This window comes from Vombatus ursinus, unplaced genomic scaffold, assembly GCF_900497805.2.
Source record: "Vombatus ursinus unplaced genomic scaffold, bare-nosed wombat genome assembly UNPS02014773.1, whole genome shotgun sequence".
Lineage (NCBI taxonomy): Eukaryota > Metazoa > Chordata > Mammalia > Diprotodontia > Vombatidae > Vombatus > Vombatus ursinus.
In genome coordinates, this window is record NW_020954551.1 from 37,403,003 (window position 1) to 37,422,251 (window position 19,249).

The window sequence follows — 19,249 nt, forward strand, 5'->3', positions numbered from 1 at the left end:
CTGTGCTCGATAATGTGTTTGCCCCCATTGCACAATGTTTGCTGAGTTGTCAGGTAAAGACATCCATCTCCTGGTTTTACTCTGAGTCTCCAAGATGTACTTGCTGTCTTTTATCACTCAGTTACATTTTGCTCACCTCTACTCTGATGCAAGCCACCTCTCTTTACAAACCTCAACGAGGCAGTATGTTTTTTCCCCATTGGAAAGGGTTACTCCCTAGTAAATAGAATCACAGAATGCAGGATTCTAATTTTGTTTCTTCTAATCCCAAAGGGACTGATCTATCCAGATCTCTTTCTCTGTTTCTTTTATGGGATAATCCCAGGGATAAAGGCTTGTCTCTCCAGGAGGTATAGCTTACATGAAAACTCAATGATTAATCATTACCTGCTCTTTCTTCCTTGTTGCCTTTCTAAAACCCGACTTTCTACCACAAACCAGTTACAGACATTTGGAATGCACAAGCAACTGACTTTGTTTCTTTTCTTTTTTTTTTCCCCTCCCTTCTTTTAGGCATTTACCAGAGTACAAGATCTGCGGTATTTAGAACTGATCAACAGCATTGAGGTAAAAGACTAGCTGAAGTACCCCTTCTTCTCAAGAAAGACCCTTCTGGCTCTTAGTGAGTTATGTGGAGGCAGCTCTTTTAGCAGACAGGAGAATTCTGAGCAGCATGGCTTGGCTCCTATTTCTGCTTTATGCATCTGTGTGTCATCAGAACCTGGTGTGGTAAAATAATCAAGTGGTTTCATGAGTGGATGACTCCAGGAATCCCCAAACCTAAGTTCCATCCCCAGTCCACTTCCCCCGCCCCTCAATTCTCTGGATGATACCATGCAAACAAAGCATTTAAACTCATGGGCCATGGGGTCAACAGCATTATGTAAGAAGGGACTCCTGGAGCTCAGGGAGCCTGCCTTATGTATCTTAATATCTCTCCCAGTGCCAGCCAACTGTGTTGCACACTTTAAGCACTTGCCATTTGTTGAATGGATGAGCTACAAATGTGTATTCTATTCTGAAAAAAATTTTCTATAAGTATATGTGAGTGTATCATACATTTGAATTTCTAAATGGTGACAAGCTGTAGAAAAACAAAGGAAATGTTCACTGGGCCTTCCATAAAAAATGCAACTTCCTACCCATCCATCAGGAGAACGTGCATGCAGAATTGTTTTTCTACTAGTGACAGATTCGCATTTGTCCATCCATACGGTGTGCTCAGTTTCTTCCCACCAGTGACATGCATTATACCAGATAGCTTTCAGGATTCAAGGTTGCAGTTTGTGAGTGTGGAATACTTCTTCCTCTGTGCAAAAATAACTGGCCCGTGTAAAGATTGAGCCTGTAACCTTGGCCTCATTAACACCGTGCTCTGCCTAACCCAGCTCACTGACGTAGGCACCAAATAATACTCTTAGGCAAAGAGCATTGATTAATGGATCGATGTCCGTTAGTGGCCTCCCTCACAGCCCTGTCCTATTTCACGTTTTTGTCAATGGCTTGGATGAAGCCACGAAAGACATGCTTCTACAATCTGTGGGGAACACAGAGCAGGGAGAGATAGCGAATGCATTGGGTGACAGGATTGAAACACCCAGAGATCTTGATAAGACCAAAACAATGGCCCAAAGCTAACAAAATGACATTGAATAGAGATGAATGTAGACTCCTACCCTTAAGGAAAAAAAGGCTGCACAGATGTAGGATGTGGGAGACCTGGATTAACAACAGGTCATGGGAAAGAGATCGAGTTTTAGTTGAGTGCCAGATCAGTGTGATCAGCAGTGTGGTTTGGCTGCCAAAAATGCTAGAGCGGTCTTAGACTGCATTAATAGGAGTAGCCCGAAAAGGCCCACTGAACTCTGAAGTGTTCAGCCCACATCTGCAAGACTGTTCATCTCGGGGTGCCACACTGTACAAGTGACAGTGATGAAATGGAATGTGTCCCGAGACAAGGGGATGAGGAATCTCATGGAGAACAGTTTAAGGAACTGGGGATGTTTACCTTGGAGAAGATAACTGGGGGAGATGGGAGGATGGGACATGATCCTTGTCCTCAAAGTATGTGGGCTGTTATGTAGAAGAAGGATTGATTAGACTCACTGTTTCATCAGGGGATAAGATGAAGTTACCCAGATAGAAGTTATACAGAGGCAGATTTCCATATATTGGAAGAAACTTCTCTGCAGTGGGATTCCAAACATGGAGTGGACTGGCTTATGAAGTAGGGAGTTCCTCATCACACAAAGTGAAAGGCTATGATACAGTTAAGAGAAAACGTGCAAAAGAAGCTATTGAAATACCCAGTTTTATAAATACTTTGGCTACATAGCACTGAATATTCTCTAACACAGGAAGAGAAAGTATGTGATATATGTCTCTCCGTGGTTTCTGGTGGGAATACTTGATAACAAAAGCATCACAGGCAAAGAGGTTTTTAACGAAAATGTGCTTTGTGTCTTCATGGTTAAAAATTCCTTTACTTGTTTCCTTTTGTGCGTGTGGTTGGAGATTTATCGGAATATGAATGTAATAGGCCTTCTAATCTCATTCCCTCCCCGGGTCCCTGCTGTGAAACAGCCAACCTGCTGTCCAATCAGAGAATCGGAGGATCTAGAATTAGAGGTGGTTCTCCAGGTCCTTTAGCCCTTTGACTGAATCCAAACCTCACAGAACAAATCCCCTTCATAAAAGGATCTGTTCTGTAAAACTTGAACTCAGTCAGAAGGCTGTACTCGAGGACCTAGAAGGCCACATGTGGCCGTGAGGCCACAGGTTCTCCACCCCTGATTCTAGAGAGTCTGACAGCCACAGAACCTCAGCGTCGGGAGGAACTCGTTCTGAACCTGGGCTGTTGTGGGCGGAGTCCTGGGTTTGGAGTTAGGGGAGCTTGGTTTAAATCCCATCTCTTCTCCTTCCTACCTAGATCACCTGGGGCTAGTCACTAACCCTCTCTGCCAGATGAAGGGGTCAGATGAGAGAGTCTCTCAGCTCTCTAAAATTTTGCGACTTTCTGATCTTCTGATATCTTTTCCCTCTGTGGTTACTTCCATCATTACCTCTCTTCACTCCTCTCTGAGCCCCTCCCTCCCCTGCACGCCTCTGCTGAGTTAGCCAGACCTGTGTCGTGTTTATGGGTGTTTGTCAGGGCCTCACACAGAGCCTTTACACATTTGGAGGCCTCTCCTTGAAAGAAGACACAGGAGAGCCATCGTCATGAATTTACGCAGCCCACGTGTCAGACATTTGCACCTCCACGATCTGATTGTCCTCTTTGGATGTTAACTTGCCTTTGTTGTCAGGCATTCCTTCCAGAAATCTGGGAAAGAGACGGGAATGCACCATTGTCCCCTCTGGGTTCCCAAGGGAAAGCTTGGGAGGGTGCCTTGAAATAGCTCTGTCTAACCTTTGTAAAGCCTGCTTCCTGCCTGGGCTGCAGAACCCATTTCCTGTGCTGCTAATTTTTCCAGGAGAGGAAGAAGCGTGGAGAGACCAACAATGAACTGTTTCTAGCAGATGTTTTTGCCTACCAAGGAAAGTTCCATGAGGCTGCTAAACTGTACAAACGCAGTGGACACGAGAATCTGGCTTTGGATATGTACACTGACCTACGCATGTTTGAATATGCAAAGGTAATCCTCGCCGGGGCCAGGCCCAGGCCTGATGCAGCAGGCAACAAGAAATCAGTAGTGTAAGAGCGCTGGGGGCAGACGGATTCCCAAAGGTCCTAGAACTCTGATCGACAGACTCAGAGAGCACTACTAAAAGACGCACGCCCAGTCGTTAGGACTGATGTCAGGCCCCTGCAGGATGTCAATTGGGGTGTCTCTTGGCAGTCAGGTACTGGGGAGATCCCCAAGGACGTTTTCTGTATTGAGTTGTGGAGGTCTGTGTTGAAAACACAGATGAGTTTCTGCCCAGTTCCAAGGGTGATTATGGGTTGAGATGGATTCCTCAGGGCACGTGATGAGATGAGGCTCCTCACTTTACAGCTGTACCTAATTCAGTCCTGGAGATGGTTATGGGTGGACTGTGCAGCCAGGACCGTCTCTTGTATTTGGAGGGGCTTGCAAACGTCCCATTCCATTTAATACTCCAGCAGCGTTGGATTCAAAAGGTCCCTTTGCTAAAATCTGAGTCCGGCCACCTCTTAGTCGCTTCGGTGAAAATTGGGTCCAATTAAGGAATACAGAGTCATTCAGAAGGATGGCAAATTGCAGTTTAGTGTATAACCCAGGGCTGGAATTACCCTTCAGCACATTGAATAACATTGACTGCTCTGTGAATGGGTGTAATCTACCTTTACCTAGAATGTCAAAGGGGGTGTCCAAAAGATTGTTAAATGAACCGTATGTGACCACCAATTAGTTGTTATTAATAGTAATTATCTAGCTCACAAATTTAAGGTGGAAATTATTCCCGCTTTTTGATTTCCTGTTCTTGCAGACCTCCCTCCCCACTTTTTTTTTTTCTCCCTGGTTACTTCATAGAATCCCTCAGATCACACCAGTTACATTCCTATGGCAAGAGTCAATGGCATTTGGGAATTCTAGGGTGTCTGTTATTGTACCTTGAATATAGATAATAGGTCTAATAGTTGTTTTTCATTATCATCAAGGTTAATCCTAGACACATTGTGAAGTAGGTGAAGTTTTCTTCAGTGCCTGTCATCCCTTTTCCCTAGACCCTTCCTCTTTCCCCCAGCCTTGTTATTGTCTCCTGCTTAAGGGTTCGAGAACTTCATGTTTTTTCATACCTTGCTGTGATCATAGAAAGTCAGTTAGAAATACCTTCAGAATCCTCAAGGTTTGACCCATTCCTGAGCAGGAGACTCCTCTCTACCCCATCGCCAACAGGTGGTCATCCAGCCTTTGTAGAATGAGCACTAGTGATGGAAAACTCACAACCTCCTGAGGCAGCCTGTTCCACTTTTAGACAACTCTAATTGTTAAGATATTTTTCCATATATTGGGCCAAAAATCTGCTTTTCTGCAAATTCCACCCTTTGGTCTTAATTCTACCATCCAGGGCCAAATAAAACAAGTTGAATCCCGCTTCTGCATGACAGCCCTTCACGTGATTCCACTACAGACATCCATCATGTCTCCCCTAAGTCTTCTCTTCTCCAGGCTAAACATCCCCAACTGATCTTCCTGTGGTGGGGTCTTTAGTCTCCTCACCCTCGTCTGCATGTGGTCCAGATTGTTAGTGTCTTTTCTTAAATGCGGTGTCCAGAATTAAACAGATTTGTTGAACCAACGCGGAGTCCAGTGGGAACATCACCCCCCCTTATTCTGCATGCTCTGCTTTTGTTTAATTCCAAGCCTGTATCAACCTTTTGGCTGCTGGGTCACATTATTGACTCCTCCTGAGGGTGGCTTCCACCATTCCAGTTGTCCTCCTTTAGCTTAGCGATGTCCTTCCCAAGTTGTGATGTGCAGAATTGAATATAATACTGCAGATATGGCCTAGTCAGGGAAGGACAGTGGAACTGTCATTTCCTTAGCCCTGGAAATTAAGCCTTTCTTGGTGCAGCCTAGGATTACATTAGCTTTCTTGTCTGCTGTATCGTAGCATTGACTCATACTGAGCTTACAGTCCATTAAAACCCTCAGATCTTTTTCAGTTGAACAGCTGCCTAGTTATGCCTCCTGTATTTGTGAGAGCAATTTAAAAACTGAAGTGTAAGTTTTTATATTTATGTCTATTAAATTTCTTATTAGATTTGACCCAGTGTTCTAGCCCATCATAATCTTTTTGAATCTTGGCTATATCATGTAGTGTGTTAGCTATGCCTTCTGGCTTCTTGTCATCTGAAAATTTGATGTGCCTTTTTCCAAGTCATTGATAAAAATGTTAAACAGCACACAGCCAGGCACAGGTCCCTAGGGTGTTCCACTGGAGACCTTTCAGCTTGATACTGAACTTTAATTAGTTCACTTAGGTTCAGCTGGTTTTGAATCTCCTTAATTATACCTTCATCCACACCATATCATGTCATCTTGTCCACAAGAATAACATGAGAGAATTTGTCAGATGCTTTGCTGAATTCTAGGTAAACTCTGTGCTGTTGCCTTAATTATCCATTTAGTAACCCAGTCCAAAAGAAAAATGAGGTCACTCTGGCATGACCTGTCCTTGATTAAATTATGTTGGCTCTTGGTGATCACTTCTGTTTGTAGAGATTCATCCCTTTAATGTGTTGGAGAAATTTTCCAGGAATCTGAGTCAAATCCGTTAACTTAGAGTTTATAGAGTGTATTCTCTTCCCTTTTTGAAAATGAAGACCACATTTGCCATCCTCCAGTTCAGCGATTCTTTCCCTTTTCTCCACCATCCTTCTTCATTCCCTGACTTTGACTCAGCCATCACACCTCCTCGTTCTGATGATGTGCTTCATGTGGGCCTGGTAATGAGCTCGCCACTGGCAGTGAGGTGCTCTCTTATCTCCATATTTTATTTTGTCCATTTTGGCATGTTATTAAATCATTCTCCTTAGCAAAAAGACCCAGAAACAAAATAAACATTGAGCAGCTCCACCTGTCCTCTGATGACTATTGTCATTGTGCCACCATCCCTGAGTGCTGGTCTGTCTTCTCTTTGCTACTCACCCTTTCCCCAATGGAGGGCTTAAGGGCTTATCTTAGGTTGTCCTCAACTTTCTTTATTGGCCTCAGTTTCCCTGCCTTAACTCTCCCCTCTTCCCACCAACTCACAGTTGCCAAAGTGGTTTTCCTCAAGTGCAGCTCTGACCAAGTCACTGTCCCTACCCGGTAAACCCCAGTGGCTCCTTCCTGCCTCTGGGATCAGATGCCAACTCCTTTATTTGGCTTGTGTGGCTCTTCAGCATGTGCCTTCAGCCGCCTTTCCTTTCTTCTCACGCTCTGCTCCCTTTTCAGTTCAACAGGCCATGGTGCTGCTGTTCACACCTGGCATTCCCCATCTCTGGGCCTCTGCACTGTCCCTCACACACTGTACAGACCGGCTGAACAGGGACGTGCTCTCCCTAGTAATTCTGTCAGCCACTGCGCTGCCTTTGCCTGAACGCATTCCCTCCTCACATCCACCTCTTCAGACCTGCTCAGGAACCACCTTGAGCATGAAGTTTTCCTGATCTCCTCAGCTGCTAGTGCCCATTTACCACGTATTCACTTTGTACAAACTTATTTAGTCTCATGTTATCTCCCCGAACAGACAGTATGTAAACTCCTGTAGGGCAGGGCTGGTTTCATTCCTGAAGAAGGCCTTGATTGAATGTTTGTTGTTGATGGACTTGTGCTGAGCATCCCTGCGACTGGCCCTCCCTGTGATAGAGGATGGTACTGTTGTTTTCATCCTCCTCCTTTTAAAAAACGAAGCTGGCCGATGAGTCTCTTCCTTTTTCTTTACTTCACTCTCTTTAGACAACTTCCCTCCTGTCTTTATATCTCCAGTTCATAGCATAGTGCTTGGCACACTGTAGTGCTTAATGAATGCTTGTTGATTTATTGTGTGATTGATTCCTCCTAATCAGAATGGGGGGGGTGGGGGGGAGAGGGGGGTTTGTTTGTTTTGCATTTTCAGCATTTCCTCTCTGAGAGTTTCCTGTCCTTCCTCGACTGACTTCCTTCTATAGCATTTTAGGCCATAGGGTCTTACTTATCTTTCTTCTGAACTCGTTGAAATCTGTACGTCGCAGTTCTAGGGTGCATGTCAGACTGGACCCAGCCTTCCTCTTACTATTTGTCATAAATTCTAAGATGCACTGGTCATTTCTCCTCAAAGTTCCCATCATTTCTGCCCTAGAAACCAGTTTCTCCTTGTTAGTAAGAATCAGGATCGCTATTGAATTTCCCCCGCCTGGTCCCCCTTCCTTTACTGGACTGATATTATCATTAAGAAGTCAGGAGAATATTAGCGACTGGGCTTTTGGCAGAGAGAGAGTCTCAACAAATGCTTGGATAATCAACATCCCTCTGCATTTTTCTTTTTTTTAAAGTTGTCGAGTTTCTCTGACTCTGCCCTCATTCTTCAACCCTGTCTCCTTTCTCCTCTCCTCACCTGTTTCCTGTTTGGGCTCTGTCTCTCTGTCTCTCTCTTCTCCTGTGTCTCTCTGTCTTTCTCTGTCTCTGTCTCCTCCTGCCTCTGTTTTAATTCTAAACAAATACCAAATAAATTGAGCATTTCCATTATAGAACAAAGAGGATTGTACTTGAAATTGCAACCATACCCAGGTTTCTTTTCCTTGTCTTACTATGTCTTTTTCTTTTTGGTGAGGCAATTGAGGTTAAGTGACTTGCCCAGAGTCACACAGCTAGTGAGTGTTTTGTGTCTGAGGCCGGATTTGAACTCAGGTCCTCCTGACTCCAGGGCCGGTGCTCTATCCACTGGGCCATCTAGCTGCCCATCTTACTATGTCTTAACAACACGTCTGTGTTCTTTTGTCTTCCCAGCCGCCTTCGTCTTCTCCAGTCCTTCATCTGATTAATGCATCTCCACCACATCCTTTTCGGCCCTTCTGTTTTCCTTAAATGCTCCTCAGATCCTTCTCCTTCAGCTTGAGGCCTTCTTCCTTTTCTCCCGCAACTTCTCAGGTGCTCCCAGAATTCCTCTCCCCATCCAATTTCTGTTCTTCACAATTTCAAAGTCTTCCAAATCCCCTTCGCCTTCCAAATTACTTTTTCTTCAGCTCAGATTCTCCCATGAAAACTGTAGTTTAGTGCACACTTTTTTATATAAACTTGTATTGATCCAACCTTGTACTTATGTAGGTGACTTTTTAAACCTAAGGGTAGGGCTTTACACATATTCTTGTTAAATTCTGTCTTAGTAGAATCAGTAAACTCTCTGGCTTATTGAGAAATTGTGGGATCCTGTTTCTTTCCTCCAACATTTTAGCTATTCACCTTCTCTGAGCTCTCTGTAATCAGAATGTGTGATAAGCAGACCACCTGTGCCTTGTTCCAAGTCATCCATGAGAATATTACATAAAATGGGGACAGAGACTTAGAGCACTGCGCTGAAGACCTCTCTCAGGTTGATTTTATTTGTCAGTCTTGGAATCCACTGGTGTAACCAATCTCCAGTACCCCTGACCATCCAGTTGTCATGAAAGACTATCAAAAATGTTGTGTTAAAATTCAGGCATACTGTGTTTTCTGGCACACTCCTCGCCTACGAGTCCAGTAACCTTAGAAAAGGAAACAAGATGAGTTTGGTGTTACTTATTTTTTGTTTTTTGCCCAAAAGAGATTTACTAATGGCATTTCTTTATTGTTGATAAGAGATATGAATGAGATGCTATAGGTTTCCAAATCTGTGTCCAAATTAGGTTGATGAGGTGATAGTATGCCATATTTATGTAGTATGACAGCTCCAAAAGTGGCTTCTAAAATTTATGTTTTTTACATAGGAAAAGGCCTACATCTGATGGGTATTAGAGATGCTCCACCTCTTGGAGGGGTACCAGACTAGTATCTGGGAGAATCAAAGTGTTATCTGTTACCTCAACTAGACGCTTTGGGATATTTGAGCACAAAAATTGCCTGAGAGGGATGACAATTCCAGTCTAGGGTATTTGCTAATTTGGTCAAGGTTAGTTAACAAGGGAGTATGGGATGCAAGAGTCATATCTCTGATGCTCCATGCTCTGTGATAGTTTATCTTTGAAGTTAAGGGGAAAAAAAAAGAGAGATCTTGGTAGAAAGCAAAGGAAAATTAACATTTACTGTGTGCATGTCAATTATCTGGTGAGTTCCAAGAAAGCGATTTTGGATTATATCTCAAGTGAGAATTCAAAGGCTGTATAAAAATACTTAGGACATTAAAAAATTGGGATTTTAAATTTGAAATGCTAACTCTGATTCAGTAGAGTAAGGGAAAATATATTTCTAATACACAGATTCTCAGAAGGGAGTAAAACTTACTATTTATTAATATTGCTATATATAAATATGTATATATTTAAATATGTGTATAAATATGTCTGACTTCTGTCTATATTCTAGAATAAACAATATTGATTCATTTAAATTCCACAGATTCAGGAAAGATAGCACTTGAAGTCACAAAAGTCTACCCATCAATCAAATTCATGTTTTGAACCCTGGTAGTTTTCTTTCTTTTTTTTTTAAACTCCTCAAAAACTTTATTATTAATTAATTTATTTATAACATTCTTTTCTTTTTAAATTTTGAGTTCCAAATTCTTTCTCTCCTTTCCACCCCCTCCCATACCCACTGAGAAGGCAAGCAATATGGTATCAGTTATACATGTGAAATCACACAAAATGTATTTCCATATTAGCCATATTGCAAAGAATAGCCCCAAAAAGTGAGAAAATTATACTTCAGTTTGCATTCGGAGTTCATCAGTTCTTTTTCTGGAGGTAAATAATTTTCATCATGAGTCCTTTAGAATTGTCTTGGATCATTGTATTGATCAGAGTAGTCTTTCACACTTGATCTTCATTACAACATTGCTGTTACTATGCACAATCATCTCCTACTTCATCTCGCTTCACTTTGCATCAGTTCAAATACGTCTTGCCACGTTTTTCTGAAACCATCCCCCTCATCATTTCTTATAGCACAATATTCCATCATTATCATATACCACAACTTGTTCAGCCATTCCCCCACTGATGGAAATCCCCTCGATTTCCAGTACTTTGCCACCACAAAAAGAGCTGCTATAAATATTTTTGTATATATAGGTCCTTTTCCTTTTCCTTTGATCTCTTTGGGATACAGACTAAGTAGTGGTGTTGCTGGGTCAAAGGGCATGCAGTTTTATCGCTCTTTGGGCTTAGCTCCAAATTGTTCTCCAGAATGGTTAGATGAGTTCACAACTCCAGCAGAAGTGCATTAGTGTCCCTATTTTCCCTTATCCCCTCTAGCATTTGGTGTGAGATAGGACCCTATAGTTGTTTTAGTTTTCATTTCTCCAGTCACTCGTGATCTAGAGCATTTTTTGTATGACTGTAGATAGCTTTGATTTTTTCTTCTGAAAACTGCCTGTTCATATCCTTTGACAATTGATCAGCTGGGGTTATGTGACTTGTTCTTGATGAACTTAAGTCAGCTGTTTGATCTGCTCATATTTTCCTTTCTGAATATTCACAAGCCATAAACCAAAGCCTCTAATGGTTCCTGTCCCATTGTGGATTCCTTTGTGTGGGAAAAAAATATCTTCTTCAGGTACTCAGCGCCACTTTTATCTCTCAAAACATGTTATCCAGAAGAAGCTGACAAAACTAATTCACACAAAGGTGTAAATGACCGGAACCAGTTTAGTTAAGATGAAACTCGTGAACAGGAAACCTGGGAGCGTTAGAGCAGAGTCAGGGAGCTTTGGAAAAGCATAGGAAAACCTGGTCTTAGTCCTGGCCCTGTCACTGACCGGCTGTGTGACTGTAATTAAAGCTGTCCTCCTCATTGGCAAAGCGGGGGACGTGGACCAAGTCCTTCTCATTGTAAGTGGAAGATGCTAGGTTACCATTTTTCTTTTTACATGGGACAAAGCCGGAAACCTGATGAGAGAATTGGGGTTTTTAAGGAACAAGGTACTTTGGGGGATGTATCAAACACCTTCTTAACATGAACATGCCTGAAGTTCTGTTGTGTCAGCTGCTATAGAACTAGCGCCGTCCACACGTTCAGATTCTGTGTTTCTGTTTCTCCTGACCGTGCCTTAACTTCTTCTGCTGTGTCAGATTCATTTATCTTTATATTTTCCTTTCCTCTGTCTACCCATAATACTTCACCTAGAAAATATGGCTTATTCATATTCCATATGGCACATCTACCTATAAATGTGAATTCTTGGGGGCTCTTTTTTGTTTTTAAGTTTTTTGACCAGAATTCAAAGTGGATTGTTTCTCATTCGGCTCCTTTCCTGTATCACAGTTTGCATTTGAGAAAATGTGTACATACACGTTATGTTTTTGGGGGAATGTGGAATACATAGCTTATTAACATTGCATATTTTTGTTTATTCACAAATTTGCTTCTCAAGATTAAATCTGTTTTTCAGAATTTTAAAATTACATTCCTACATAGAAATTAATTGTATGCTTTCTGGATAACTGACATGTTTATTTGGTGATAAAGAGGATAATAATGCTTTTAAGTCTTATGTAGTGTGTACTTATCAAAATCACTAAGAATGAAAAACACTGTTTAGTCTCATTCATCATTCAACACAGCCTCTTTCTGTCTACTGTAAGACAAAGTCTTCACCTTAACCCCTAGATAAAGTGTGAATTAGGTCCATTGAACCAAGTGTCCCTTGGAAACTCAGTATATTAAGCCCTGAGCAAACAGTTTAGGATTCTGATGAATACAAGTCAGATCTTCCCAGATTGGAGAGCAGAACTGTAGTTGGCCACCTCTGTGAAGACCTCGTTTCTTCTGCCGAAGTATTCCTCAGAAGCGTGGTCCAAGACAGTGTGCTCAGACTAGTTCAGGACTCAGATTTATGCCACCTCTCTCTTCCGTTATGGTGACTGAGTCCATTGAGCAGGCATTAGGAGAACTCAGAAGGAAATGCAGGCTCTTGTGCCATACTGTTTTAGTCTCGTTTAATTGACCAGATAATCAATTGTTACTGCTTTGTGTAGAGAATGTAGATTTTGCTTGGGAATTGAGCCGGTCTATATTATCCTCAGCCAGTCATTAACAGATAACTGGTGGTACAGCAAGAGCCCGCTGAAAGACCATTCCCTCCCACTCACCTCCTCTTCCACTTTGGAGGTTGTAAAATCAGCTCATCTTCACATTCCCTAAAAAGCGTAATGTGTATGTACGCAAGGGTAGAGTGCTCCTTGTGGGACCCTAGGCAACAGTCCCATCATTAAATGGTGACCATTTTTCACGTTATTATATTATTAATAATAATAACCACAACCACTCCCATTTTTAAAACACTATACAAAACGCTTTCCTCACAACACCCCTAGAGGCATATAGGACTAGTGTTATAATTCCCATTTTATTGATAAGGAAATTGAGGCCAGGAGTGGTTAAGTGATTGCCTGAGGTCGCCACAACAGTGGGTAGCAGAGCTTGAGTCCTAGCTGAGATCTTCCAGCCATATATCCAGAACAGTTTTGTTTTTTTTTATCTTGCTACCTCTAGATCTCTTCTATTTCTTTATAATCTACATAGTTTCCCTTGGAAGCCACACAAAAGTTAATAATTCAAGTGAATTTTCAGTGTGCTTTGACTTTATGTTTTGGAGAAATGATATATTTTCATGTGCGTATGCTCTGCCTAACCCACTGGGTGGTTGTGAGGATCCAGTGAGGTAATAGATATGTAATATGTGTTGCCCAGTAATTGTGATCTATTATTATGTAGTGACCTGTTGACCATTCATTTCATGGGACTTAGGTGTAGTGCTCTATCGGTGTCTTAAAAACAGGATAAATGCTTATCAGACAGGGGAAGGAAAGGCCTTTGTCACGTGGGCCTGTTTGGGCCCCAGGTACCTGTGGACCAGTTTTCCCCCTCCATCCTCCCTCGCTCCTTTATTTCAGCCCACACCCCTGCAGCTTGCTCATGCAGCATGGTTTTTTGGCCAGTGTGGTTTGTACTCAGGCCTTTAATGCCTGAGTGATCCCTCCCTTTTTCAGATTTTAGCAGCCTGACGTAATGTGGCGGCAGGAAGCACTGCAGTGTTGTTGTGTTTGCTTTGCTTCCTTAGGATTTCCTTGGCTCTGGAGACCCCAAAGAAACCAAGATGCTGATCACCAAGCAGGCCGACTGGGCCAGAAATATCAACGAACCCAAAGCGGCAGTGGAGATGTACCTCTCGGCAGGAGAACATATCAAGGCCATAGAGATTAGTGGCGATCGTGGCTGGGTGGACATGTAAGTTTCCACTTTCAGGCTTTGGGAGTGTATGCCATCTTGTGTCAACTCCTTAGGTTCTGACCAGACAGGGGGAAAATGGGTATTTCTTCAAAGAGTATCAGATCCCCATCTTCCTCATGTATCCTGGGAAAGTGAATTCCAAGACTCAGAGCTGTGTGTAAGCAGCAGCTACCCCTGAAGGGCAACTGAAGACAGAGTGGGATGAATGGGGAGATGGCAGACCTGGAGCCATGGCCTTGGGCACAGAGCTGGTGGTATTAAAGGTTACCAGCGGCCCTGGCTGGGCAAGTGTGGTGAAGTAGAGCTAGAACAAATGTGTCTCCTGTTGAGCTCGGTCCCCGCCTTGACGGCCACCTGGCCTTCTGCATTTTTTCCCCTGACCTGTAGCAGTTTCTAACAAAAAAGCTACAGGCTGAGATGCAGGTTTTATGTGTTAAGATCTGTTTTTATCACCAGGAAGGTAGTGCTCTAAATGTTTGTAAGAGCCATGTGGATTTAGGGTGCCCTCTCTCTTATCAAGTGATATTCTCAAGTACCGAGGCTTTAAACATATTTTTTATTTGTCCAGATCTTAAAAAGTACCACTTTGTGGATGTTTCATTGAACGGAGGGGCTGCCTCTGTCATATTTCTGTCTTAATGTGTCCTTTCTGCTGGAAAGAGCTATTTTTAGGTGTTACTCCTCTCCTAAGTGCCTACTCACATAACCTTAAGGCAGGACTCTTACAGGAGGCATCTCCAGAGACAGCTGCCTCCCTCCCTCCCTTCCTTCCTTCCTTCCTTCCTTCCTTCCTTCCTTCCTTCCTTCCTTCCTTCCTTCCTTCCTTCCTTCCTTCCTTCCTGCTAGAGGGTGGAAGCAGAGATCATCTCTGTCCATGGCCCCTTTTCTCCAGAAGAGTTGGTCTTACTCAGGGAGCACTAGCACCTCCCTTTCAACCTTAGCTCTCTTCACCTGTGGGAGAGAGGTGGTGAGATGATGTACTGGTGGGCAGTTGGGTCTGACCAGGAGAGGAGGGAAGGTTTTCTTTAAAGGCCCCCTCTCTCCTCTGGTTCAAAGGGCAACCCAAACATCCACTTCTCTCTCTTTGATCCACTACTCCCAATGGGGTAATGAGGTGTCACATCATCGTCCCCCTTTTCCAGTGAGGATTGAATGAGATCCTGTTGGATGAGGAGGCTGCCCATGTGTAAGTTAGTTATGTTAGCTTTTCCAAAGAGGGTGATATCATTTCATGATTAACTATGCCATCATTAATTCATCTTTACTGAGTGGCCAAATGTATCCCAGGTATTGCCCTAGTGGTATGACAGGGTTGGATCTTTGCACACCAAAGCAGCCACACTGTCTAGGCAGTAACTTGGGAGAGGTGGTGGAGCCTGGTGGAAAGGGTACTGACTTGGAGGTCAGAGGGCCCGTGTTCAAATCTTGCCTCCATACCCACTCCCTGTATGACCCATCACCTCTCTGGGCCTCAGTTTCTACATCTGTGAAATGACAGGGTTAGACCAGCTGGCCTCTAAGGTTCCTTCCAACTCTGAGTCTGTGACCTTCTGACATCTCCTTGGCACAGTCTGTTCCTTACAGAGAGCCTTTGAGGTCTTTCAGGGCCAGAGGTTGTATGGCTACATCTGCCCTGGAGGGTTTGTAGTGTAAGTACCCAGGAAAGTGTAGCTTTTTTCCCTTCCTCTGAAAGGTGAAGAACAGAGCGGGTCCTGAGCCACTGCCACAAAGTCAGGTGTGAAGCTGGCAGGATTGCAACTCCCGGGCCAAGCCCTCTGCCTGCTGCTGGGCCATTGACACCTGCCTTCCCTCTTCCCATCGTCAGGTTGATCGATATCGCCCGGAAACTGGATAAAGCCGAGCGGGAGCCCCTGCTACTGTGTGCCCACTACTTCAAGAAACTGGACAATCCTGGCTATGCAGCAGAGACGTACCTGAAGATAGGGGACTTGAAGTCCCTGGTACAGCTTCATGTGGAAACTCAGCGTTGGGATGAGGTGAGGACGGCATTGTTGTGGGCGTCAGGGTGCTGGCGGAGACTGTGGAGGGGTGCCTCGGCTGTCCTCAGCCAAAGAAGCTGCTGGGGGCAGAAGAGAGAGGGGGCTCTGCTGGGTGGGACAGGGAGCAAATCAACAGCCCAGGTTGAGGATATGGGGCTTTGCCACTAGCTGTGCAGCCCTGTGCAAGCCACTTTCCTTCCTGGTCTTAATTTTTAAAATTAAGTGGTTGTGGCTGCCTGGTTTCCATAGCAGCCTCTTTAGAAGTTTTCCTGCTTGGGGGCTACACCTGTGCCGTTCATGAGCCAGAAGCACCCCTGCTGTTCTCAGGCACAGGCAGGTTCCTTGCCCGTTCTGACCCTGGAGTCTCTGCCCCGTTGGCTTGGGCCTGGGCAGGAATGAGCAGAGGTGGGTGGAAGGGCTTCTGGTGCCCCTGAAGCCAGCTGGGTCCGCTCGTTTGCATGCTCCAATGTCCTGTTCTGACTGGTTCTCTGGCTCTGTGCAGTTCTCTCTGCTGACCACACTTGGTGGAGCAAGGGGGTCTAGAAGAGCTCACTGAGTTAGATTGATAAGGCGATTTTTCAAGAAGTCTGAATGATGGCATCTTGGAGCACTTCCATCCAGACTCTGCATCAGGCAGTTCTTGGTTGCCTTATAGTTTTCTGCTACAGCTTATTTGTGGCTGACTGATTCCTTTTCTTTAAAAACGAGTGGTGTGTCTGGAGTGCATGCCTCAGTATCTGATGTTTCAAAGGCAGAGAGAATGGGGCAGAGGGCAGGACTTTACAGTTGATTCCGGGACTCAGGAGAAATGGCCAATCTGGCCCCTATAGCACCGAGGCCACAGTTATCACTCAACAGATAATAAGCAGTGATGATGATAATGTCAATTATATTTCCTTAGGTGTCAGATTCAATTAAAAGAAATCTGTTTTCAGCACTACCAAAGCCCACGCAAGCCCTCAAAATAAAACGTTTCCGATTTGGTGCAGCTTCTGTGGTCCAGAAACAGACTGTGTTGTTATTGAATCCGGTCTTCTGCATATTGCTGTTAATTGCCTTTTGTTTTCAAAGAGCCTGTTTTGTTTTTGCCTTTCTGGAGGCAGGGAGGAGGGGATAGAGCCCCTCCTCATGCTGGCTTGTCATGCTGGAGAAATCTGACAGCTCCATAATTAATTCAGCCAAGTACAGTGTTTTCACAGGACAAAATAAGCTGGTTCATTAAGAACACATTTGCTCCTTCTTGTAGGCCTTTGCTTTGGGTGAGAAGCACCCTGAGTTTAAGGACGATGTCTATGTGCCGTATGCCCAGTGGTTGGCAGAGAATGATCGCTTTGAAGAAGCCCAGAAAGGTAGGCCATTGTTAGTAGCAAAAGTCTAGCTTTCAGACTAGGCCTTGGCCCTCTCGCCACCTTCCCCATTGCCATGGATCTTGTATTTCATCATCCAGAGATGTTTTCAGTGGCAAAAGCCTGAATTCACTCTTGGCTTCTGTTCTTGGCTCTGCTTTGAACCATTTCAGCACCTTTCCTACAGAATGAGTGTCCTCTGGGTAGTGCTTGCCAAGGTGGGGTGATTTTCTGCTCTCGGAAGCTTCACACAGGGGCTTATCCCACTGCAGTGGCGAGGCAGGAGATCCTAGGAGAGGAGAGCCAGAACAATAACCACCACTGTTCTGTTGAAAATAGGTTCCCGTTCTATCACACAGCATCTCATCTTTGCTTAGATACATTCAGGAGCTGTCTCCTTATTTCACAGAGGGTTTGTGAGGATGCCGGAAGGAGTAACTTGAGTGGTTTTGAGGCATTCTGAAGGACAGAGTGTTCTCTTGGGATTGTAAGCATTTCCAGAGCACCCAGTTGCTGAAGTATTTCCATGTTTGGGCAAAACATATCAACCTATCCATCTGTCTGTCTCTGCATTTCTAAGAATCCATCGCCATAGTAACTTGGTGCTCAAACAAGACACTTGAGGCAGAATTGGAACAAAGACAAGAGTCTCTTTCCTTTCCTTAAAATGAGTTTGGACATTGTCAGTTCCGAGGGCGGGGGGCGTATCCCAGGTGGAGGCATTCTGTCTGTGGTGCTCAGGTGAAAAGCCTGTCTCAGAGAGGGTTCTCATTCGATATCTGCAGATATTGATGCACCATCTGAACCAGCTTTTCAGGGACCAGGATCCCAAAGATGCCTCCAATAAGGACAGTCAGGAAAATAAGCCATCATGCCTAGAGGCACAAGCCTTCAGGTTTGGCTCAGCAACTAGGTGGACCAGAAGACCTGGAGATCAATGGAAGTTTAATCTTTGTGTGAAACCTGACACGAAGTGGTTGGAGCACGAATTAGTTTAAAAGGTCCCTTAGCATTGAGCTCTCCAGCCACCCTCGTGTAAAAGCTAGGTGCTGTTTCTCCCAGTTACAAAGGAACGGCTACCTGGACTTGGGAGGTGGGCTGTCACTACTGGTATTTGTGGACGTGGGACCTGGAGATGACCTAATGGGGACCCAGTAACTGTAGATGCTTTTTATAGATGCAGATGTAGTTGGAACAAGATGCAAACCGGGATTCACCATTTTTGAGGCCTCATTCTGTTCCCCGTGAAATGCCATTTCAGCGACTCAATTGCATCACCCACCCTGATGTTTTGCTTCCTGCAGCATTCCACAAAGCTGGCCGTCAGAGCGAGGCAGTCAGAGTGTTGGAACAACTCACTCACAATGCTGTGGTCGAAAGCAGATTTAATGACGCAGCGTATTATTACTGGATGCTGTCCATGCAATGTCTCGATATAGCTCAAGGTAAGTAAATAGCAGAGGGCAGGCCTGTTTCACCTACCCCCACTCCAACATGGAGATAAACACCTAATGAGCTGTAGCATTTTAATTAAAACCCAGGGCTTGTTTATTGCCTGTACCATCTAGAACCCTGTGCAGAAGCATAATCTGGCATGTCATCTTTTTCCAGTTTGCCTGTAAGCATTAACAAATACCTGAATGCCATGCTGAGGTTATAGCCAAGAGCCCTTGCCCTGCATGCTAATTCAGAACATTTCCTTCCCCAGCAGGGACCTGTAGCTGCAACCATCTGAGCACCAGTTTTTTGTTGTTTTTTTTTTTTTTAATAAAAAGAAAAGCAAATCACATGTAATAACACACTGAAATTTTTTATTTGGCTTTTATGGGCTATGGAGAAAAATTGCTGCCTTTTAGCATCGGTACTGTTCTAGAAGGTTTCTCATAAAAGGATGGCTTTGAATGAATGGTGGTGTTCAGGGAAGGAATTCTTCTCCATTAGGCTAAGGACAAAGCCAATGATTTGCTCGTGCCCTCTCTTGGTGCTACCTTTGCCTTCAAGAGGGGAGGCACAGAGGGATGAGAGACAATATGACAATGGATGACGT

General features: G+C 44.1%; 1 protein-coding gene across 4 annotated transcripts in view; it reads left to right on the forward strand.

Annotated features, from left to right (window-relative positions):
- Nucleotides 1-19,249, forward strand: part of IFT122 (intraflagellar transport 122) — a 75,197-nt gene that overhangs the window by 46,500 nt on the left and 9,448 nt on the right. For all 4 annotated transcript variants that reach the window (XM_027863831.1, XM_027863830.1, XM_027863829.1 and 1 more), the window contains 6 exons: nucleotides 514-567; nucleotides 3,474-3,635; nucleotides 13,687-13,853; nucleotides 15,682-15,853; nucleotides 17,103-17,205; nucleotides 18,507-18,647. In XM_027863831.1, the coding sequence (XP_027719632.1) occupies nucleotides 514-567; nucleotides 3,474-3,635; nucleotides 13,687-13,853; nucleotides 15,682-15,853; nucleotides 17,103-17,205; nucleotides 18,507-18,647 (799 nt within the window). The remainder of the gene's footprint in view (nucleotides 1-513; nucleotides 568-3,473; nucleotides 3,636-13,686; nucleotides 13,854-15,681; nucleotides 15,854-17,102; nucleotides 17,206-18,506; nucleotides 18,648-19,249) is intronic.